This window comes from Chlamydotis macqueenii, chromosome 2, assembly GCF_036417535.1.
Source record: "Chlamydotis macqueenii isolate bChlMac1 chromosome 2, bChlMac1.mat, whole genome shotgun sequence".
Classification (NCBI taxonomy): domain Eukaryota; kingdom Metazoa; phylum Chordata; class Aves; order Otidiformes; family Otididae; genus Chlamydotis; species Chlamydotis macqueenii.
The window spans coordinates 5604907-5629535 of record NC_141557.1 but is presented as its reverse complement, the minus strand read 5'-3'; the positions used below and the strand labels follow the sequence as shown (position 1 = coordinate 5629535).

Sequence of the window (24629 nt, the reverse complement as noted above, 5' to 3'; positions counted from 1 at the left end):
GAAGTCCTCTTCCCAGCTTTCTCCAAACCAAGATTCAGTAGTTTCTCCCCTCAGCAGCAATCAGACAGGTCTGTCACACTCATCTGATACTACTGAGCATCACAGAGGGTCCTAAACAAATAAGTCTTCAAACCTAATGCTGTAAAATGTGTTTTGCCAGCTTCATTAACTCAGATGTTGTGTTTACATGAGTGAAGACACACTCACACCTCAGGAAGCTGCAACTCAGGGCTTAACGCATATTACAGTGATGCCTCTTCATGGACCGGTCCTTCGTTTCTTCTTCAGGGAAGACACAACAGATAGCACAAGTGGAAAAGCACAAGCTTTTCACCATGGACTTACACTTGCACAAAATAAATAACAGCGGCAGGGTCAGCGGGGTTAATGAGGAAATTTCAACTTCATCCTGCAGCATCTTTCTTTTCCCTCCCCCAAACATATCAAGAGACTATAAAAAGAAGCCAGAGCTGCTAACAAAGTCAACTTCAAATTTTAACAAGAAAAAGGCGAAAATAATCAAACACTAAGCCCAGAAGTGTGCTGATTTGTCTCCGAGCACACTGAGGTGTTGGATTTGCTATTTCCTTTTGCCTGTGCTCCGCAGCTGAGGCTGCACGTTCGTGCCCAGCGCTTATAGTTCCTGTGGTGAATACATCTGTACAGCAATGGGCTTCTTGCCAATTAGCTTTTAACTCCAGCTCACATCTTCTGGATAGATTAGATACCAAACCTGTTTTGCAGATGACACAACATCCTTCACGTTGCATCACTGAATGAGCATCTGTTACTATAGCACCTGGGTGTTATTTCCTAGATGACCAGGGAACTGCCAAGTGAGCTCACCCACCCCAGCCATTTAATTTTCAGCATCCATTTTTTTAAAAGGCAGGAAGCTGGCAAATGAAAAGAAATGCCAGCAGAGCTCAAAACCTCCCTGTCACCTCAGGGCCCAATTCTGTAAAATACCAATATTTCCTGTGAAGGGTTGAGTGCTCTCATGCTTTGTTAAGCTTTTTCTGACAGCTGGGAGAGCCTCAGCAGCCCGCGGAGTGCTTTCCTCTCAGAGAAAAGGGGGACATCCACTGCCCATCTACTGAAGCCTTTCTACTTTGGTTCAGATTATTTAATTTTTTAAAAGAGATGCACAAACACTTTCTTAGATCATAGAATAGTTTGGGTTGGAAGGGATCTTTAAAGGTTTTCTAGTCCAACCCCCCTGCAAGGAGCAGGGACATCTCCAACCAGATCAAGTTGCTCAGAGACCCGTCCAACATGGCGTTGAATGTTTCAAGGGATGGGGCATCACCACCTCTCTGGGCAACCTTCTTCCACAGCTTTTCTTTAACCTACAGCTTATTTTTCACCGAGCTAAGTCCAATAAACGACCACTATCTACAAACAGTGTTTCTGTTACTCAGCTGTCAAGAGACTGCTCTTGGGACTGGTCTTCCTTGTCCGCAGACCGTACAAATGGAAGTAGCAAAGTCCTAAACGAACGAAGGCGTGAACATCTCAAAAAGCAGCAACAGCCTCAAAACTGTCAACAAAACAGATAATTCTCACACCACCCAGCTTCCCACACACAGCACAGCTCCTCCTCTCGTGTACAGTGTGAGAGTCTTGCAGGACTACAGGGAATGCCCAGATAGGTGAGGAAAAAAACTCAATCCAAAGCTTGAAAGGGAAGAAGCTGCCTGGGTCTAGAGAAAAAAACAACTACTACTCAGTTTACTGATAATCTGACACTGTGGCTGGGATCCATCTCACTCGCCTTTCTCTTCAGGAAATACCTTGCATAATACACATTACAATCACATTTGCTTCTTTCCCTACCAGTGCAACCCATTTTTGGCACCTTGTTACTCTTGAATGGGTTTCATCTCACCTGACTTAAGACATGTGCCAAACAGAGTTACTGAACTTGGGCTTCCCTTGTAGTTAAAGTTAACAGAAGGAGACATTTTTTTAGGGAGAGAGATTATTCTGACCCATTTTAGATCTCTAAGATGAAATAAATCCTGCCCACACTGACCCTAGTGACTAGATCTCCATTCCTTTAAAGACTGTTGAGAGCAATGAGCTCCAATGTAGATTATCTACATTAAAATAGATAAATTCCCACCATATCAAACTGGCAACCTGTTCAAATCACCCTGCCTGTGTAGCAGCTATTTCCAAAACACCAGCTCACAGTTTTCCAAGTGAATTCGTGCTTGGGTTCTAATGGTATCGGTGTTCATAGTTTTATGTACAGCCTTATGAAATATTTTTTGCAGTAGAGCTGCTTTGCAACAAAGATCCTGGCAATCTGCAAAAGGCTTGAAGTCTGTTGATCATCTGCTCATCTTTCCTGGGTGTTATTTGAACTGGATGCTAAAACCTTCTGGGAAATACCTTTGGACTGTAAGAACAACCTTCCACAAGTAGCTATAGAGAAGACCAGAGGTTAGAGGCAAACAGATAGCAACGAGTGGGAGAAAACGCGGTCTTAAGATGGTAAGACTCACACCGAATCATTTTAAAAACCTCATTTTCTAGCCACCAGACAATGTCAGATATTCAAATATCAAAAGAAACCAACTTAAAACATGTCCCTACAAGAAAAGAAAATTCATATCAAACCCAAGATTTAGTTATTTGCCTCCAGCAAGCCCTGAAGAGCAAGTGTCACCAGAAGTCATGAACCTCTCTTATGTGTGGCACTAGATACAGGTTGCTGTGTGAGTTGGCCCGTTGTCTTCCCACCCTGCCTAGGACGGTGGGTCCGCATTTCTCACTGCAGACTGCATATCGCGTAAATAAATTACAGCAAACTCCAACAACATTTAGAAGGAAATAAGAGTGTGAATCACATACAAAAGTTATAAAGTACTCACCAGGTCTCCTGTCCAGGGTTTTTCCATAATAACTGGGGGGAGCAGTAACCCTGCAGGAGAAGTAGTGTCTGGGTTGAGTGCCCCGGTGCCTCCTCCTATCAGGGAAACCACACCATTGCAATCCACTGAGCTGTTCCTTTTGCCCGTCTGGGTGTAGTTGGGAGTAGTAGGGTGAGAACTATGGCTCACTTGACTTTGCACGCTTGGACGCCTCCCAGATCTTGGAATTAAGAGAGAGCCCCGGTGGCTTTCATTTTCCCCGGCAGTGCTGATCTCATCATCGGCAAAATCTGTTTCGGAGCCAGTGTCTCTGCCACGGAGTCGGAAACTGAATATGCTTCCGTGGCTGGTTCTGCGCTTCACCAAGTTTGCACTGGGACCATAACTAATGCCAAGGAGAGTCTAGAAACCCCCAGAAAGGAAAAAGGGGAAAGAGAAACAACATTTTGCAACATGTTTTCAGAAGTGAGGAAGGTCTGGGGAAAGCAGTAAGTTCCATTTTAAATCAAGTGCTTCAGAGGAAGACTTAATTACACGTATTCAACCTTCACAAAGTTAAGAGGTTGAACAGTCATTCCTAGCCACTAGGTAGTTTTCTAATACTTGACAGTTAAAGATGTACTGAGATAGGAAGAGTCAAGGTGGCATTCACCTCCTAGCATGATACTTCCTTTGTGTCTACTCCCATGATACTTCCTTTGCTTCTACTCCCCCCCACCGTCTGATAAGTGCCAAAGGACCTGGGAAGGCAGCACAAGGAATGGAAGACAGGAGCAGGGAAGGGGATCCACCTCCAGCTACTGCATTATCACCCATCTTCATAACAGCTAGGGAAGGAACGTTGCAGTGGGAGAAGAAGAGATAAAGAAACAGGGCAGGAAATGAACTGCAGGGAAAATGAGAAGAAAAGTGAAGAAGAAGAAGCAGAATACGACGGAAGGTGATAAAGGAAAAATAAAACAAAACAAGAGCAAGAAGAGGGATATGGTTTATTGGATTGTAAAATGATTATCCCGTTCCCGTAGCTGCTGTAAGGGGTAGGTAACCTCAGTACAGAGCAGCCTCCCTCACACTCAAATATCAGCCTTGACGATCCACTCTGATGTCAGCTACTGAGAGTGCAACTCTGACAGAGCACCAGCAAGACGTAGTCAAGGACTAAACACACCTAAACCCTGGTAGAATAAAAAGGATGTCCAGAAAATGCATAACGAATTCAAGGTCTACCCCCTTCCCTCATCTCTGAAGAGGAAATTATTGGAGTAAGAGCATTTAGGCAGAACATACTTTTGATTTTATGGCCTGTACAGAATTTTCAGCTTCTTTGGAACTTTCTCATGAGCCAAGTATATATGAAGAGAGGTCAGATCTCCACAAACCAGACAAACCAAATGACGCCCGATTTCATTTTGCAGTGTAGGTTACACCACTGAGTTATGTAACGATGCTGTTTTGTGACACTGCTACAAGGAAGAGTACAAAAACCAGGCCCCTTTCTAACTAAAAACAACACACTTGAATCGCTACCAAATTTTAACTGGTCAAAAATCCATGCCTGAGTTTCCATGGCACAGTCATTGAGACTGATTTCTGATGGCAACACACTTCCAGCTGCTCAGATTGCATCTGAATGATGACTCAGCCTTACTCCCTCCAACCATGCCAGACACAGCCTTGCAGAGAAGATTTACTATAAGCTTTGAAATGTGTCTCCCATGTTTCTCATGCATATGACATCCAGGGGCAAAAAGTGAAAACAAGAAATATTAATCTAAGAAACAAACTGGCAACACACAGCTCCAATCCATGGTCATTCTGGTACCTGGTGTCTTGAAACCCATCCAGAATGAAGCTAAAGTGCAATTCTAGCTTTGACAAATGTGAAATTTGTAACGCGACCCAGTCAACCAATGAGACAACAACAAAACCTATTAGATTAAAAAAATGCATCTCATTTACAGAAATCCAGCTCTGTGTAAATTTTGTGAGCTGAGGAGTCATTAATTGGTCACATTTACTTACATCACTTACATGTTTTCTATGAGCTTTTTACGGCTGCCAAATATCCCTAAATTCACTGGCAACAAAATGCAAAAAGACTTAGCCCATTACATGGCTATTCAGAAAAACAAAATAAACTGATTTAAACTTTGCCCTCAGTTAAGCAAAGACAAATTATCTGAGGCTATTTATGATCATTGGATACATACAGCATGTGCAGATTCATATTCATGCATGTCAGTAGCATTTATGTAAAACTCTATTTAACAGCAGTCTCGCTCTATTTTTTTTCACTGCAACAGAAAGTAGAAACAAGTGCCACAAAGTTTTGACTTGAAGGCAACTAGCAAAGGAATATAAAAATGTTAATAACATCTTCGTATAGCATTTTAAAAGCCCTCAGAGACAAGTTTCCTCCTTATCGTCTCCTTTCTTTTCTTTTTAAGCTTTGCAGGTTTCTTCTAAGAATTTTTTTTATCTCTAGTAGGGATAGGATAGATATAATCAGATGAATGAAATTAAAGTAAGAAAATAAACCAGACTGTGGGTAATCTTGAAGCAGAAAAAAAAGTAAAAAAATATTGAAAAAAACCACCATTGTAGGAATGTTTAATGGGCATTTTTAATTCATTTTGAAAATAAAGTGGTAATATGTTTCCTTTCACTGTTCTAACACAGACTGTCTGTAGATCAGTCATGGTATTAAGTATCTGCTTCTTCTTTACAACTGAAAGTTTCATCTTCAATTGTCTACTCAGAGTCTGGCCTATCCAGCGAAGTGCAGGGTGAAACAAGTGACGTTTCAGACCATGGCTTACCATTCTCCTCTGACCATCGTCGTAGTCACATTTGGGATTCCTTTGGTCTTCCCCATACTCTTCTGCCCCCAAAGATTTCTTTTTCTTTCGCCTATTTCTTCTTTCCTTGGCATTTTTGGATGCTAAAGGTGACATTTCCAATGAACTAAGTGACATTGAATCAATTCCTTTAGCAGCTAGTGCCTGAAACAGAGGATGGTAGTAGGCATAGAATTTATTATTTGAGTTTAGGATCTCAGTGAGAACTAATAATTACTCTGCTCAGTAATTATTTTTAATTCTAATTTTTAAGGTTGTATAGGAGATAAATTAAAAATTCCAAGTGGTCATTAATCATAAAACTATCCCACATGTCTGGAACCAGTCTTATTTTGTTTCTAATCTCTACATTAAGCCATAGGAAAATAAACGAGGTACAAATGCACCCATGTAGGTCTGCCACCCAGGTCCTATGATGAAGCACTCGGAATGGCTGCATAAAATAACGTGATTTATGCAGAGCTCACAATCAAGACCCTTCGACATTTCATGAGAGCAACAGCCTGTGTGCACGCACTTGCAGGTGTAGGCTGCATACGCTCTCTGGAGTAACGCTTCTGGTGCCGGTCAAAAAAAACCTCAAACTGGGGAAAATCAGACTAAGCCCCCCCTGGGCTTCAACCCCTTGGATGGAGGGGGCTGGAGAGGAGGGGAGCCAAGCTGGCTGCCAGGAGCTTTCCTCCCCTGTCACAGAGGGATGCTAGGAACAGCGGGCAATTCAGCTGGCACGTTTTTGTAAACACTTCTCCCAAGTAGCGTCGCAGACAGCTATAATCAGAGATGCAAAGAGAAAACCGTGGGCTTAACTGGAGATAAGCTGGGCTTTGGCGCGTGCTTTGGTGCTGCGCTGGCTATCTGGTGGGATCGCTGCAGGAGCTGGCTGATAACAGAGCAACTGCTAGGAACCCAGCAGAAGCCGAATGCGAAAGACTGAGCGCAGAAAGTCGCAGCCTTGGAAGCGAACGAGCAGCCGGGAGGAAGAATTGATAGGTGCAGGGAGGAAGGCGCAGCCCATGCTGGCATGCTGGGTCCCCATCCTTGGTGCGGGCGGGAGGAGCGAGGGGACTCTGAGCACAAAGCACGAGGTCAGGTTTGGAGGTGCTGGCGTCTCAGCGGTAGCCACACCAGTGGTCTGGAGACAAGCCCCCAGCCGAAATACATAAAGCGAGTGAATTAAAAAAAAATTAAAAAGCCTCTCCAGGTTCCCAGAACAGAAGAAAAGGATGAATCCTCAGCGCTATTGTCTGTAAGCCACTAGAATCAAACAGGCAATCAGCTCTCCGCAGCAAAATACTCCCTTCCTCCCACAGGCATCAGTCCAAGGAAAGGGAAGGCACTTAACAGTCATGTAAAGAATCAATCATGTATTTCAAGGAGTAGCGGTAGCTCTATCAAGCTGAGAGCACAACAAAACTTAATTCCTGTGGGAAATACCTTTCATGAGCAAGCTGCTTAGAGCAGAGAGGAGGAGGGCTCAGACACCGGTCTAGGCTGTTCTTTTTTTCTTTTTTTTTTTTTCAATTTTTTTTTTTTTTTTGAGTCAATTGATTTAATTGCTATGCTGAGGTGCCATCTCTTCATAAAGATTCAGCAAGTCTTAAGTTCAGGTTTAGGAACGTGTTAGACCAATTGTGTAAATTGACTGATAGTCCCCAAGCAGGCCTATCAGTTATATTTGTGCTCTCTTTATACTGCACAACGTAAAAGCTGGTCTAAAGAGTCTCAGTTTTCCTTTCTGATTGCCATCATATTCTATTGATCCAGAAAATATTGTAGGATGTGCTACTAAGCATGCTGTACTCTTACTGAAAAAATAATCTAGTTTTCAGTTTCTTAGCATTTTCTTACCAATTGCTTAGGTTGAAATGCTCCTGCCGTACCTTTCTCAGTTGTTGAAAAGGGATTTAGGCTAAATTGTTTCTCAGGGTATGGAAATGTCCCAACATCCTGCCTATCTACCCTCTCTGGCTGGCTTCCTGTGGCTGGACCGTGTCGCGTCCCTCAGGCATTGCAAGCCGTGAGCTGCTGTGGTAACTCCCAGGGACAGGAAAGGAGTAGGGGACCAAGCACGTCTGTCAAGGATGGGTGGTGGCTGAAGGATGGGAGAGAAGGTTGGCTCACACGAGCTCCAGACAGGAGATAGGACTTGAGGGAAGAACTTAGTGGTACAGCGAGAAAGTGAAAACCAAGATCTTGATAAGGATTTGGAGAGCAAGATTAAAACTGAGTAGCTGTGACTGGGATGAGACACTTGAGGACATCTGAAAGCTCATGGTGCAGCCACCCAGTTTACTTTCCTGAGCCTCTTCTTCCGGAGGTATGATTTGAAACGTTGGGGGCTGATTTGTAGAAATAATGAGCTTCACTAGTGAACACGAGGGACCCCAATTGCCCTACTCTTAAATTGCCTTTCCATCAGATGAGGATAATTCTCCAGGAGTACTGCAAATACAAATCCAAATTTTTGAAGCACACAGCGGTTTCGGAAAAACCTCTGACAATGTTAGTCATTTTGTCTCTGAAGCAGGCTTTGAATGCCTGAGTCGGGAAGTCTGCTTGAGCTGGCCTAAGGCCACAGAACAAATGATGAGAAAGTGAAGAGCTGCTCTTGAGTCATGCACTGTCCACCCTTTGTACTGAGCAGGGCGCAGGAAAAATGAGACATGGTCAGCTAAGAAAAGGCTATGTTACAAAGCACATAGACAAATGAGAACAATTTAGGTTTTCAGGAGCAACCTTCAGTTTGACACATTCTGACTTTCAGGGCTTAATGTTCCTTTTTTGTGTACACACAAACTCAACTGAAATCACAGCCTTCAAAAGGAAATTCTTAAATATCTTTAATTATAGCTGGGGCTACCAAAGTTGATTGTTATTAGGAAGAGCTCAGCTGGAGTCAAAACACATGAAAATTTGTATAAAATAGGTACGAGTTGGAGCTCAGTTTGCTCCCTTAGGTTATGGCAGAAAGTTACTCTGCTCAAAGCGCCTGTACATAAACTAAATTGCATTTACCTATTACTTAAACTATCAAAGAGGATCTTTAAAAGGACTTAAATGATGTATAAGCCTCTAGTAGCACTTTGTCAGTGGTGAATTGCATTTTCTATTCTCTTTCCAAGGATTTAAATGGGCTTTGGATTAGGCCCTGAAGCCACATGTACCAAAAGAAAATTATGTATATTAGTTTATATTGTGTATCAAGGATTTATTTTTCTCAACTGCAGTGCTACGTGTTATTTCAGACTAATTTTCTTATTGTCTTCTTGCTCACAGCACCTAAAATGTTCTCTTCAGCTGTTTAACAAAGGATTTCTACCCCACACAAACCACAGGCAAATTAACTGGTGCTACTAAGGCTGTATGGCTACATCCACCATTTGTCCTCCTTGTTTTGTTTAAACTTACAGCACAACATTAAATCCATATCCTTCGCATAATTTGCAAAGCTTAACCTCAAGACCTGCCTGTTTACTTGTTCAGGTATGAAGTCCTACGTGCTCCAGACAGGTTATCCTACATCTTTATCTTCATTATTGGACAGCTGGATATTCATGGCAGTTTGGATGAGACAGTGACAAAATGAACATGAGCTAAAGCTGTGGTGGAAGAAGTTCAGCTGGGTCTATGGCCGAGCTACCAGAATAGCTGCTCTGTGCTGAAACGCAGATGTAGTTATACCACAATTAAAATGTCTTACATGCCAACCGATATCAACTCCTCTGCTGGCATACGTGGTACAGTCAAACCAATACAACTCTGGGTATGTAAACCCTAAATGGCCCCAATCCTGACAGGAAGAGTCATCATTTTGATTTTTAGAAAGCATTGTAATAACTCTGTCCAGGACAATAAACATTAAGCTGCTTTCAAGCAAACTCCTACTTTGTTTATCATATAAATGTAAAATAAAGAGAATAAGAATCTCAAGGTACCATCTGTTCAAGTTACCCAAGGCTAATCATGCCACATAGTTTACTGACCTCTTGCTCTTTCTTTAACATCTCCATGGCTTCCCGAAACTTTCTTTCCTTCTCCTCTGTTTCAGCAATAGTGGCTTGGTTCTGCTCTTCATACGCCATGGCCACAACAGCCAGAATCAGGTTGACCAGATAAAATGAGCCCAGAAAGATGACTAGCATAAAAAAAAGCATATAGATCTTCCCAGCGGATCTGAGAGTCTGTAAGCACAAAAGTAAAATCAGTAACACTTGTTTACAATGTTTTTTTTTTTAAAATAACTAAAAAAAAACAAAACAAAACTGAGATTTACAATATAATTGAATTCAGCCTTTGTTAATACCCTGAACTGAATCTCTTTGATGGCAAACGACAACCACGTGCAAGGAAATAAGCTTCTCATCAATAAATTTTTATACCTTAGTCAAAAATTATGTGCCTTGCAGTAATTCATTTTTAAAACAAGAATGCTTTTCTCCCTTACCAAATATCTCTGCTGGTTTTCTTTGAGACTAGATAATCTTACAATCAGTTGCAGTGAAAGCTCCCCCCACTTAGCTCAACTTATTTTTTCCCAGTGCACAGGACCTTTCCAAGTGGGATTCATGTTGTATCCCTTCAGATGTCTACAGCCTAGGTCCTTTACAGTCAGTAGGGAGAAAAAAAGATAATTGCGGAGTGCAACTCATTTGAAAGTTATTTAGACATCTGCCTCAGGATAAGAACAACCAAACCTTGGGTGCTGTTGACTGTATTGCCTGGTTCTCCACCAGATTTATAGGCCTAACTGGAATTTAGGGTAACAGGCTGAGCTGAAATTACAGATACATCCCATGGTCAACTACTTGAAGCTAGTGATAGAAAACCACGGTGTGGTATTATAAGGTCAAATAACAAAAGGGACTGATGTTCACCCTTATTTGCCATCAGAGTTTCAGCCTTCCAGAGTTGTACATGCAGCTTTGTGCCTAGTAAGTGAATATAGTTGTTTAAAGAATCTTCAATGTCATTATTTTGCATTTTCCTGAAATGAAATTGTATAACTGGATGCATGTGAACCTTAAATCTCCAGTACCCTCAAAGATATCTACTTCAGCACCTTCAGGGTAGTATCTGTCAGCACTAGCTACCTTGACTTCCTTACGAGCATGCTCTGGTTTTGCAATTTTGGGATGCAGAAGTAAATCTTCATCGGCACAGCATTTAAATAGTACCAAACTATCACATGTAGTTCTTCAGAGTTTGCATACATTTCAGGAAACAGATGCTAAAATAAGCATTTACTAGCAGACCACCTCGCACACATTACTGGAAGTTGACTCTAAGTTGTCCATGATGAAAAGTTTGGAGCAGGGAGAACTGAAAGTTAGCAGGTAGTCTTGCCATCTGCCGAATTTGTGTTCATTACCATGCCTTGCAAAAACAGATACACCAAGAACTCAGGTGCTTTTCTAGTCCTTTTTTTTGAGCTGAGCTCAAAAGATAAGTTCATGTTACGGCAGCCACAAAAAAAAATCATTAAGTCATTATGTGGTGATCTTCACTAGGTAGTGAACTTTCTTCAGATTCATGTAAAGTACCCACTCAAAGCGTCTTTCTCTCAGTACCAATTTTCCCCCCTTTCCCCAAACAGTCAGCCTAATGTCTTCTGCTAGCATCACTCCTAAGGAAAGAAATTAATTGTAACAACTGATGGTCCTTGTTCACAATAGACACAAGACAATTTACCTAATAACCAGCAATTCTTTCTTGTCTTGAATTATTTAATCTATAACTTAACAAAGTTATGTGTTTATTTTATATTTTTAACAGTAAAAACTCCCAATCTTATACCTGTTGATAAAGACGTTCCCAATAATCTTGAGTCATAAGACGGAACAAAGAGAGAAAGGCCCAGCCAAAAGTATCAAAGCTTGTGTAACCATGGTCAGGATTTTCCCCAGCCTTCCGACATATATATCCCTCAGGGCAAGTGCTGTAAAACATGACAGACATACATCATAGGCAGCTTCAGCATGAAGAAACAGATTTCTGATGGAATGTATTGAATGCTCTTGGTTAAGAGCACAGATGCTCAAAGGTAAATACCTCCACTAGGTGAAAATGCAGGGGACGGGTGCTAACTACACAATACCAATGATCTTCGCAATCTTATTTTTCCTTTGAAAGGATAAACTGAAAAATGGTAACCATAGCTCGAGCAACAATGGCAAGTGAGTGCCTAGCATTTCAGATATTTGGAATAGACCAGAATTAGGTGCCTAAGGGGGACTTAAATATGATTTCTCTTGGTACTTATTCCTAATTAAGAATCATAAACTTGTTGTCTCCTGTTACAGTTGTGGGTAATACTGTGATGGCGAACCTGCTTTTCCAGTTACATAATCAGACACTGGCGGGATGACATCAGTGTGTGCCATCTGAGCACCTTCTCAATTGCTCACTACGCCTGACCTTCCACTCACCCCCTGCAAGGACTAAATCTTTAATCTAAGAAACCCAGCCCTTTGTTCCACTCACTGTCATAGTCTGGGGTCATGACATTTTTTCTGTTTCTGCCAGGAAAATGTTTTCCCTGTGTGCCTTGCAGATTCATGTATTAAATGGCACACAGGTAGCACGAATTTCACTGGCTCACATTAAACTTTGAGACCCTTTACAAGTCATTTTCCAGCCACATATGCCAGAAGAGAAGACGAATGCTCTCGGTGGTATTATTTAAATATGAACTGCATCACCAAGTGAAATACAAGGTAGAAGAGATCTTGGGTCAAGGAGCAGTCCTCTGTCACAGAACAGTGCAATAGGTGTGAGATCTTTTGAGTAATCACATTGCACCGTTCTGGGAGCGAGGGCAGCTGTTTGACCAAACATCTCTTCTACCTTCCGTTCAGAGACATTGAGAGAGACCAACATCCAGGCAGTGTTTTGATAACAGAGCAATATGCCCTGTCCTGGCAGAGGGCGAGCTTGACATTCTGCCTGTCAGATGGAGGAAGTTTTCTGAACTGCCTTTGGATAGGATGGTTATTGTAATATCCAGCCATTTCAGACACATCACCAGTCATGTAGAGTGTGTCCAATGTGTACAGCTTTCAACTTTTTTTTTTCTCCCAGCAAAAATCCATAGAGTGTTTTGATCACTGCTTTTTTTTTTCCTACCAAAGCAGTATATTGCCACAAATTGAAATGTAAAGCAGTAATATAAATAAAATTAATTTTTAAAATGACACACAAAAAATAAATCGACTCCTGAGAAGGCAGAGTATGTTTCAGTATGACAATCAAGGATTTTTTTTTTAAATATCAACTTTACACTGATAAAAAAAAATTTCTAAAGCACAAGATAGCAAGTCTGTATCGCATGTCGAGATGAAAATTATATTGCTGTAGATTTTGAAGTTACACAAATCTATCGTGTCAGCTACCAACATTAGACAGTCAACAACACTTTAAGAAGCTTAATTTAATATCATTAGTCAAGCACAGATTTTTAAGTAAGTCTGCTTTGAACATTGAAAAAAGGAGTGCTGAAGCATTGCAAAATGTGTGCATATGTTTGCAGTAGTCTTCAGAAAGGCAATAAAAAAAATGAAGAAGAACAGTTGATGTTTAACGAATTAAATGTAACACACAAGTGAGAATATAAGTGATTCTGTCAGCTTAGGTAGAGCCAGGTTAGTTTGTATCGGTTCAGAATTCAGATAATAGTAACTACATCTCACAAAGAAAGAAAAAGAAAGAACACTTCTAATTTTTTTCCCTGCCAGCCTAGAAATGCCTCCTTCTAGATCTTTCCTACTTTGACTACCTATTGTTTCCTGATAAGAGCCACGTTTGAATAAAAATTACAGTAACATTACTGAGTGAGAAGAGAATAAAATGTAGAAATCTCAGTTTTTTTCTCCTAAAATACGCAGACGCACATCGAATATCTTGTATATCCATGTCCTTTTTTGAGGTAGTCTTTTCACGAGATCTCCTCTTTCCCAAAGGCAGCATCTGCTGTCACTCTCTGGCATAGACATCACGAATATCCCCACTCACACACTGTGCTTGGCTGGAAAGTGAGTGATCACGTCCAGAGGTGGACAGGCTTTCCTTAGTCTTCCACAAAAGACTAATCCCTTCCATTGAGCTGGTCTCACTGCTCATATTTAAACATTATTACTAACGGCTGAAACATCTGAATACAGCTGTGAGAAACTTGATGGTGATTACTTTAATGGTGAACTTAAGCCTAGGCAGGGCCATCAGTTGGAAATTTGGTTTCATCTAGAAGAAGTTGCCTAAAATCTTAGGCAAAATGGAAATTTTGCCATTAATTTCAATATGATAAATCTCTTAATCTCTGCCATTTTGAACAGAAGAGTCTGAAAGAAAGGAGATATCAGGAGCACTGCGCTTTGATATATTTTCATGGGAACCTCTTGGCACCACAAGATTAGAGGCTACAGAGTCATTCTTAGGCTCGCTGCCAATGTCACTTTCTGGGAAAACTCTGTTTTGGTGCAGAACATTAGAGGACCTGCTCAAAGCACTTTACCACCACTGCTTGGAAAGCCCCAGGACATGGAGATGCAACTCCTCTGACTCTGAAAGTCAGCAACAGCACCTCAGATTAATATTTTCTGTTTATAACACAGTATTTTTTTCATGTTTCATTCTGTCTTTATGTGTCACTAAAACCTTTTTGACTCAGCAGTAGGTTGCTGGTGTGAAAAGATCTGTCTGATTCCGCAGTGAGTGTACGCGGTTCTCTAATATTATGCTCAGGTATAAGAGCATTCAAACGAGGTGTCTTCAGCATGAAAAGCATCAACTCCAGCTCAAAAGTGTTATTAATGTTAGCTCACATCCTTCTTATTGCGACTAGACACTTGAGACAAAATATCCTACTTTTCAACTCATTCTTGCTCACCCTCTTTTGTAGCTGACAGCAGCGATAACCCATGGGGTACAGGAATGCGTGAAAAACGCTGAGAGGAAAACAAAATGCTGCTTTCCAGAAAAACACTCCACAGGAATTTAGGTGTAAGACTCTCACATGAGAATGTTATTCTGCAGCTGACACCATTTCCTCTGAGGATTTTTTTTAAGGAGTCTCAAGATTTTGCTGAAGCGTCTTCAATGTATAATATGAAGCCTTCTCTTTCAGATTTTTTAGCGAACTGTTTAGCTTCTTTTACCTCAGGCAAGCATTTCACAGGATTGCACTCTGCTCTGATGCACAGGGATGGGCAACAACAAGAAGCTACATAAATATAACCTCCTCCACAGGAGCCTCACAGGATGCCGTTCAATTGATCACAATAAAATTAGTGTCATTGATTCAGAAAAGTTAAAAGCATCAGTCCACCTACCTATCCATCAGGCTGTAATCACCGTTGTAAGCTGGCATTGGTACAGGAAATTAAAGAACATAAGAAACAGCTTTGTTTTAAGTAACACAGATTGGGAATGCCAGAGAGTTGTAGCTGAGGGGCATAATTACAAAATGCTCTGGCTCAAGGGTTTAATCTAGGCGAGCCAAGTAACCTGCTGATCCAGGCTGTGGCGGCCAATAGGGTTGTGCAGCGAAAGATTTGTAAAACAACCATGTGCCGGATTGTAATACTCAGGCCCTGAAAATACAGGGAGAGTCATCCATGTGTTACCAGCAAACAGCTGCTGTGTCAGCTACAACATCTGTACGGGAAAAGCTGCACTTTGGTTTAGGTTATAAAGACACGCTATGGCTTGCTACGCTGAATTGCTTATGAAAGAAGCAACAATGGGAGATAAAGTGCACACCACAGACACACCAAAAAAAAAAAACAACAACCAAAAATGTAAAGACCCCTTAGGGTTTCTGCTTAGGTCACCAATTAAGCCCAAGAGTGCAGAAATCAAGCTGAAATATTTATAGGTGATGTCGTTGGCACACAGCTAATTCTAGAGGAATGGAAACCAGCCTGGTGAGCAAGGTGGGATGTCAAAGCCCAGCAGTAGCAGCTGGAAGGATGGACGGTGCCCGTGGCCTCCAAGGCTTGTTGATGTGCACTGTAGAGTCTTCCTCAACCTGCCTCTTCATGCTGAAGTCCTCAGATCAGAGAGGAGATGCCTAGATCTCTTTTAGGTCGCAGGCCTGAGTGCTTTTCTCTGCACTTCCCTTGTTTTCTCACTTGCCTTTGCTTTGAGGGAGAAGATGAGCAGTCAAAGAGTGCGTACTGTGCAGTGGTTGAGGGGGAATGGATAAAGATCCTTAGACTGACATTTACTCCTACCTGACAAGATGAAACTACCCATACTGAAACAGGGCTTTTTTTTTTTTTTTTTTTTTTTAATGGATGTTGTAAAGGCAACAGGGCACGTAGGAGAAAGGGGCTGAAAGGCAGCAGCACCCCATCCAAAACCAAGTGTTGCTGTCAGCGGGTGCTCAGTCTGCCTGAAAGTCACAGGTTGCCCTTGTTCCCCTGCTCTTTCTTGTTTTGTTGTGTAAAAGACTAATCATGGTTAGAGGGTCTGAGTTACAATTCCCTATTAATTACAATCTAAGAGCCAACATCTGGCTCGCAGTTGCATGCTTCATGTTGGATGGGTCTGGCCAGGAGCCCCCAGCAGCTCTCACTCCAGGCATCTAAGGGGTCAGAGAGAATTTGAAGGGCATTTTTTAAAGCAAAGGTTTACAATAGTCTGAAAGGAAGGAAGTGCAAGCAAATCCGATGAAAAATCACAGGAAAAAAAAATAAGAAGAACTCAGAATAAAGAGCAACATCGACCAGATGCTGGCACTGGGAGCAAAGAGAAGGAGGTGCCCATGAGCAGGGCTACTCTTCTGCATAACCCATGAAACAAAATGTAGGGCAATAATTTATAATCATAAACGTAACGATAGATTACTGCTTAGCAAAGACTGTAGCCCATAGTCAGTCTGCTTCTCTGATGTGGCTGATGAGCTTATTACAGCTTTGACTAAGAGGTAATACTACCCATCCTTAAGAACTGAGTGGATTTGGATTTAATCCCTACTGCTGCTGTTTAACCAGAGACATGATCTTCCAAATACACAACTGATCCCTCCGAGTGGGGACTGGTATTGTTGCCCTAAGCCTGTATAACATATAAAGTTACGCCCACAGCCCCTGCAGCATCTTTCAGGTGATATACTTGCTTTGTGGTTTTTCTCATACTTGAGTGAGAGGCTCTCTCACCACGAGCAAGCCACTCTCATTCTTGTGCCACTGTAACCAACACAGAGTAGATGGAAAAGTTTATGCCATTTACATCAGAATCTAAGTCAAATTCATTTAAGGTATGCTGTATGGCACGAAGGTTGTTAACACGTTTGTTAATACTGCTTACTAATCTGGGGTGTAATTAGATTTTTAGTTCTGGTGGTTTAAAAAACACTCTTAATTCTTTCCAAAACATCCTCACTTTGGTGACATTTGAAGAAGTCACATTTGGGAATCCTATCCCCTTCCTTGCTCCATCAGCCTCTGCAGACTTTTCCACTCGTCAGCCAACTGTATCCCACTGAACTGAATTTGGCGAGGGTTACGGACACACTAGCCACTAAGCACACGCCAAAGCTCCCCAGGAGCCCGTTCCCTGTGGTGGACCCATTCATGCAGCACGTTAAACACACACTGCCAGATCACAATCTGCCTGACAAAGTTAGCTAGTCCAGAGATCACCTGCAACTGGTTGTTTCTCCTGACCTGGCCCATTCCTGTCACTCCCCAGGAGTACGTGTACGCAACTAAGCCATCTGAGCACCATCTTTATCCCCACCCAGTCACGGACTTGCGTCTCTGAAATGCAAACGCTCCAAGCTGAGGGGCTCTTCTCACCGTACATCTCCAGCATCCGACACAACATAGCCTGAATCTGGGGCCTTCTTATATTAAGAAAACAAGAAATAATAACAACAACAAAAAAATAATAATACAGATTTAAATTCAGGCAACTCAGAGCTGCAGTGGTCCTAATTGCCAGCAGCAGAATAAAGGAACCCACTGGGTGCATTATTCTCTGGTGCAGTTCCACAATTTCCAGCACAGCTGGGGCTGTGTTACTGGGTATGTTTGCTCGTAGTTAGGGGACTAAGAGCTGTGGGAGGGCATGCTGTTTGACATGTTCTTCTGGCAGATGCCCGCATTGTTCCAGGCTCTCTGCCTGCCAACGGCTGGGCGAGAGCTGCAGCCCTGGGCTGTGCGAGGCAAAGTGGTCTTGGTGGAAGCATCTGATACAGCGCTGCTCCTCAGTTCCGTGCGTGTTTCGTCTCTGCCCTTCAGGCGTGTGATAAGCCTTTGCAACGGACTTTAAATCACGGCATCCCTGCCAAAACCAGGACAGGCATGGAGGATGCTTAAAGGCAAAGGAATGTTACTGTAGCTCAGAGAGATGAATGTGCTGCATCACTGTACATGTCGTAATGAGTATGCTGACGGGATGGCATTGTGGAGAACCTACCATGAAAGTGTTGCTTTTGGTATTCTGGGTCACAATGAAAATAGGCATCTGATGCCATTTTATGTATTGTTATTAATTACCTGACTAAAATGCCACAACACGAAAGGAAACAAAGTTTTTTCCTGATGATATTTTAGAAAGAGTTAGGACTCACACAAAAACTTTGAGGAGCGCTACACCACATGGTCCTTCCTTCATCCCTTATATGCAATAAGCTCAGTGACAGTAGAATTTACCAAATCATACAGAATTTTGCCCCACACTGTACATTATTTTAATGTACCCTGTTAAGAAAAATCAAGGTCATAGTGAGGATAAAGGTAGCTAAAGTTTCTATAGCAACAGTTACTAGGATGCGGTTGCCAAAGGTGCTTTCTTGTTGCATCCTGGAGTAGCTTTACTGGCTGCTTTTCCTTCCTGTTCACTAGTCTTTTTGGTAATATCAGTACAGACACAATGCAAATATGCTTTCTCTGTCAGTATGATCTCATAGACTATTCCTGCCCGCGAACTGAATACATAGGACATATCCTCTGAAAGGGAAAAAAAAAAAAAAATTAAGCAGTCTGACCTTGAGATCCAAAGGGGACACATTTGACTTAAAACAAGCAGACTTTTCTGAAAGCCAGCTTCCTGTTGTAGTTGCAAGTGAAAAAGTGAAAAGAATGAACATAAGTTTCTGGGTTTTTTTTTCTGCTTGTTTACTTTGTACATTGATAGCATCTTGTCTGTTTCTCTTTCTCCTAACGGACAAATTTCCTTGCCGTTTCTATTGCTCTTGCAAACCTTCAGGCAGAAGAGGAAATAAAAACAGCAGTCTATACACAGTAGAAAAATGTCTCTGAAATTACAGCTGGATAAAAGTGGAAATGCTGTAGAGTTGAAATGTGTCTTCCTTCCTTTTTCGTGGACAGATAATTCCAAGCCGCTGTAGCCCCTGTAAGTCTTCACTCTGTGGGGAAGCATGGGACTCTGCAATATTGGTCATTTTGTCAAAATAGTCTCCAATAGTCACGGAGAAGGAGCAAGCCATATTTGCATGGGCAGCAGGTTTATGTGACCTGGCGTGAAACAGTTCCCACGGCCCACTCACTGGGAGATCTGGTCTGGACATAGCAGCAGGGCAACGCCCGGTGGAGGCACGGCTGATGTGCTCTAGCAGGATGCCGCATTGGGTCTCAAGGTGGGGTCAGGACTGAATCTCCTCTTAACAGCAGTGCCCTTGGAGGCCCCCTTGCTTCTTGCCTGCTGTTGGCCATGTCCCATTGCCTGGGGCCAGGCACAGCAGTCCTGGGTTTGTCCTTGCTGTAGGTCCCTGAGCACACCCTAAAGCATTGCGTCCAACTACAGGCCATGCCTTTGGCACTATCACCATAAATACTCATCTGTGGACATGTGGTAATTTTTCCCTCAAGGGCCACTTTCACACAGTAGGGTAGGTGCCTTCAAAAGGCCCACAACGCCTGATTATAGGAAGTGTATGGTGCTACTTGCTATCACCTGCACTTCGACAGCTCTTGCAAAGCATAGTCCACTTGATGCTAAGACTGGATTTCACAAAGGCTAGAGAAGCTTTCGGCTTCTGCTCCTAGCTAAGGTCTGGTACAATTTGACCATTGTACTGGATCTTTACTGGACCATCCTCAGGGCTAAAACAAGGTGTTCCAAATTGGATAAGGTACTACACTGGAAATTAAATTGAAAAGTAAATTTATAGAATTTGTAATCCCTTTGAAACTCAGACTATCTGAGCTTTCTCCATTTATTTTAATCAAATCAAAGAAGCTGAAATTGCAAAAAGAGCCAACCAACAACCAAATCTAACCCTGAAACACATCTAGAAACATGAATAATTCTGCAAATACACAACACTTTTTTTTTTGTTAAAAGAGCCTTCCTGTTAGCACTGCTTCCAGTGTTAGACCAATCTGTGACACATCTCAGAGCAGAGGATTTTTTCTGTTAATGTAGTGCTCTGAATGTGCCTGTTGTGAAACATCGAGCACACGTCACTAGCGTTCACTTTGAGCCACAGAACATCTCTGATCACAATCATTTATTTTCTCTCTACTCCAAAAATTAGTTCTTGCTTCCATTGGACTCTTTGTTCCTTGTAAACACAAAGCAGATTCTTGCAGTACATCAAGGAGAAAAATGCAGTTGGATAAACAAAATGAAAAACAACACCGAGGTTTTATTTGATAAATGAAGAAAAATCAAATTTCAGGCATCGTGAAGAAGCTTCTGAGCCATCACATGGGAAACCCCACAGACAGGTTTGTCTTTGTGCAGCCAAGAAAAATGCCATAGCCCCAATATTCCTACTATGTCTCTGCAATGTGATTTTTAAAGTAGCTCCTTGAGGATGCTTGAGCATACCTAAAAATATACATAAACTTTTTTTCTACCAACTGCCAGGTAAAGTACTAGAGAAATCTTTGCTGCTGCTGAGTGACATACATCTATTCAAATCCCTTCGGAGCTAGAATCAATATTAGCTAGATCCATTACCTCCTGCTTTATTGGCAGCTTGGGTGCTTGTTCAGAAAACAGTCCCTCCTAGTAATGTAATAAAGCCCCCACCTTGGAGATAATTAGGTTGTCTGAGATATAGCATCCACTGATGATCATTTCCCTGCTGATTTTGGCCTGCTGCTCCAGCTCAGGTTGCAGTCTCCATCACTACCCTCTCTTACATCAGACCATCTGAGTCTCATCACCTAATAATTGCCATAGTAGATTTATTTAGATTTCTCTCTTTTTTTTTTTTTTTTTACTCTTTTATAATAACAGCAACCAGCCAAGCCTCAGAGTGTCATTAACATGCTTTTAAAAATGCACTAAAATGGCTTTGTCAATTACCGCGAGATTTAATATCCTGGCCACAACACAGATATCCCTCACTCTAACAACAAATCCCTCCAGGAGCACACACATCATACCACCCTTCCTCACATTTCCTTTGCGTCCTCAGTATACTTCAGAGGCTCATAAATTCAAGCTCCAAACTGGGAGCAGAGGCACGCTCCAAAAATGCTGTGAACATTCAGACACAGCTTTGCCAACTGCCTTTCTCTGCCCCCTTCCTTGATGCCTTCATGTGTTCCCAACTTAAACATCCTCACTTGTCATTAATTTCATTACTAATAGATGGGGAAATGGCGATCTGAAGCATCCACTGTTAACTCCCCTGTTAAGGGGAGGTCTCATGCATTCAGATTTTGTGTTTTACTATTGAATGCCCTTCCTCTTGGTTTTGACCACTGAAGGATAAGGGGAAAGAAATCCCACTCTGTTACATACATAAGCCTGTGAATGATGGTCTCTCCATCCTAACAAGTGGAAATACATGACTGTGAAAGTCCCTTGAGGCCTTAGGATCATCTTCCTAATTATCTTCATGTCTTTAAACAACGGGAGAGGATGACTGGCAGGAACTCTGTGCAAGGTATAACAGATGAGATAACACTCGCTAGTCCTGAGCTAAAAAACTGTGTAGGTAGGAATATTTATTCCCCATTTTAGGCATGTAAAATAAAACCTTACCCAGTGGTATTAAACACTTAACTAAAACAGTGAAAGGCTGAAGAATAAAGAACTGATGCACAAAGGGAAGCTTAATGGCACAAACACTCATTGTTTTTATGTATTTATCAAAACAAACACTAGGACTCTAGGCATGGGGGTGGCATTTTCCTCCTCTTGTATATGAGACCTGCAAGTTCTCCCGCGGCTGTTTCAGGCTGTGACTCTTTCACGGCTGTAGGCTTTCTCCAATCACAGCTTTTTTTTTTCTGACGCATTGCAATTTATTCACCTTCCAGGGAAGGAAATAAGAGTGGTTTTGCTAATATACCTTGCTGGAATGCAACCCTTAAATCCATACAAGCTACCAGTATGTAGATACTCCACGGATATTGGATTGGTATTTAACTTTCCACCATTTGGCCAATTCCAAAGCAGTAGTCCCTAAACTACGCCTCACAATCTGTAATCTAATCAACCCTTTTGACATTGCTTATGACCTTAGCAGCCAGCCACCACCACAGTTCCGGTCATCAGGGAGAGCAACATGTAATATTTCATGATGTGCAAAATACTGTCACTGTGTGGAACACCTCCTCCTCAATATTACTGCCTATTGCCTAGCAAAGGCTGAAGTCCACCAGCATAGGTAGATTGCCAAATCCTGGGATCCCCAGGAAACATCCCAGTAGTCTTGGAGCCCAGCCCGAGCCTGGATAAATGCAATGTATTACAATCAACAAAGCACTTAATTAATGAATGCTGACATTGTACCTTCCTTGGAACAAACAAAGAAGAAAGCATGGCCCTCTGCCCAAGGAGCTTACAGTCTAAATTAGACTGGCAATACAGATCAGACACACAAGAGATGCAGAGGGAAGGCTGACACGTCAGCTTTCCCTTTGTTTTATGTAAATAGAGATATAGACAATGGCAGCAGAAAGTGAAGTGTCTCTCTGCAGGACCCCATGGCTTTTCTCGCCCTCCTGTCTACAAGCAAGTTTAGATTTTATCTTCCCTTCATCTTCCTGCTGTCTCCCTGTGCACACATGCCTCTTTTTAGATAGAACTCTTCCTAATTTAAACCTTTTTTTTTTTCCAGTCTTCCACATTTAGTTCTACAAACTCAAAACATCTCCCTCCAAAAGCAGACCATCTCACCTTCTCCCCTCACTTGACCTAGGCCATCCAGCTCTGGTTCAAGTACTCTCACATATTTAAATCAAAAGCTCATCCATCACACCACTCTCAGGTCTGTTCTCCCTTTTCACACAACTCCTAACAGCCTAGAATCTTTGTATGGCTCACAATCTCCTCTGCCCACACAAGATCCCATCTCTCTTCATCCCATCTGAACTCTTCCATTTCTATCAAGATCATGAGAGTCTGTCAAATAAAATCAGACACTCTGACAATGCACTTAGACCGTGGGGACTGGATGCAGGAGGAACCGTTAGCATCTACAGATGGTGGGGATACAAATAAAGCCCTGTATGCAGAGTGAGTTAGTATATGACAGGAATTATTCTGGATCTCTTCACTGTCTGTACATTAAGAAAATGAAACACATGTAGTCTATAAACATATCATGTACAATGTAGATCACAACACAAAACTGAGTTATGTTATTTTGGGGACTAGCATTTGTTGATTTGTTTATCTTCCTTCGCCAAAAGCCAAGTATTCATCATCAGTCTAGATCCCTCCAGCTTTTCTGTTTCCATTCCTCTTTCATTTCCTTTAAAATACTCTCCACTCAGACGAAGTGTTACTTAGTTTTCACTGCTTTTTTTTACCGAGAAATTTAAATGTATTGAAAAAGAACAATCATAAGGCCCCTAAAGATTCTGGACAATAAGTGACACACACAAACTTCTCTTCCCTGCAGTTCAGAAAATTGTATTACTATGCACAAGATTGTCATTATCCTCTCTCCTATTACTACTGACACAAGGAAGTTGAAATATGTACTTCATGCTGTTAAGAAGTGGACAGAACTGAAGGAAAACATAGCAAAAAAAAAAAAAAACAACCCCAAAACCAAACCAGAAGTGAAGATATTTTTAAAGCACTTACCCAGCATCAGTGCTATTGCCGCACAGTAACACATCTTCTGTACCATTTTTTATGAAATAGTTCACTGCAAGAGAAATAGAGAAATGGCTTTTTAACAAGTACATTCTGGGAATGCTAACATTCACAAATATTATCCACTAACCAGCATGTTCAATTGGGGTGGTAACTGAGAGATGAACAGCATGCTTTTGTTTTGTTTTGCTAAATTTCACTTTTATATGTCGTAGAAATAAATAAATTTTTTCAAAGTTCTTTAAGCACTTGCTGTTTGTATTCTGAATGTGATCAGTTTAATAAGGTGGCAGCAGGGCTGTGGGCAATGTTTGTAGGAAACATCATCTAGCCATGTCCTGGGTTGTTCTAGCCGAGAACACTGTTACTGAATCAGCACAGCATGATGGGGTGAAACCAAACCATAAGGTTGCTCCTAACTTTTAGGCTCTACACTGATGTGATATATATTTATTGAAGTTTGTGATGGAAATTCCTGACTCATAGATTAAAAATGCAACCAGCTAAAAGTCAAAAAGTAATAACGCAAAGTAGCCCACTCCCCCAATCTGGTGGATTCTGCTCAGCATAGAAAACATACAGTATAAAGCAAAAGAAACAGAAAAATGCACCCATTAAAGAGCAAACAAATAAAAAAGTATTCATAAAGACAAATATTTATCAACACAGTCATCTGTAATGGCAATGGAGAGAGACAGACAGTTCTCGAGGGAAACTCAGAGAAGCAAACTAAATTTAAGTACTCTGGATCATTCCCCGGTTGACTATCAATGAGGCTTAAGGAAATTAGCATCCCTAGACTAACGAGAGCCTTTGGGTACACGCTCTCTCCTCTATCCCCAGCCAACAAAGTCTAACATTC

The 24629-nt window shown here is 41.7% G+C and overlaps 1 protein-coding gene across 2 annotated transcripts in view; it reads right to left on the bottom strand.

The window, feature by feature from the left end:
- The window catches only part of LOC104486892 (sodium channel protein type 5 subunit alpha-like), a 176026-nt gene that overhangs the window by 113178 nt on the left and 38219 nt on the right, over positions 1–24629 (bottom strand). For both annotated transcript variants that reach the window (XM_086741777.1, XM_086741776.1), the window contains exons 7-11: positions 23756–23819; positions 11531–11672; positions 9721–9918; positions 5699–5881; positions 2880–3281 (exon numbers count right to left, since the gene is read on the bottom strand). In XM_086741777.1, the coding sequence (XP_086597903.1) occupies positions 2880–3281; positions 5699–5881; positions 9721–9918; positions 11531–11672; positions 23756–23819 (989 nt within the window). The remainder of the gene's footprint in view (positions 1–2879; positions 3282–5698; positions 5882–9720; positions 9919–11530; positions 11673–23755; positions 23820–24629) is intronic.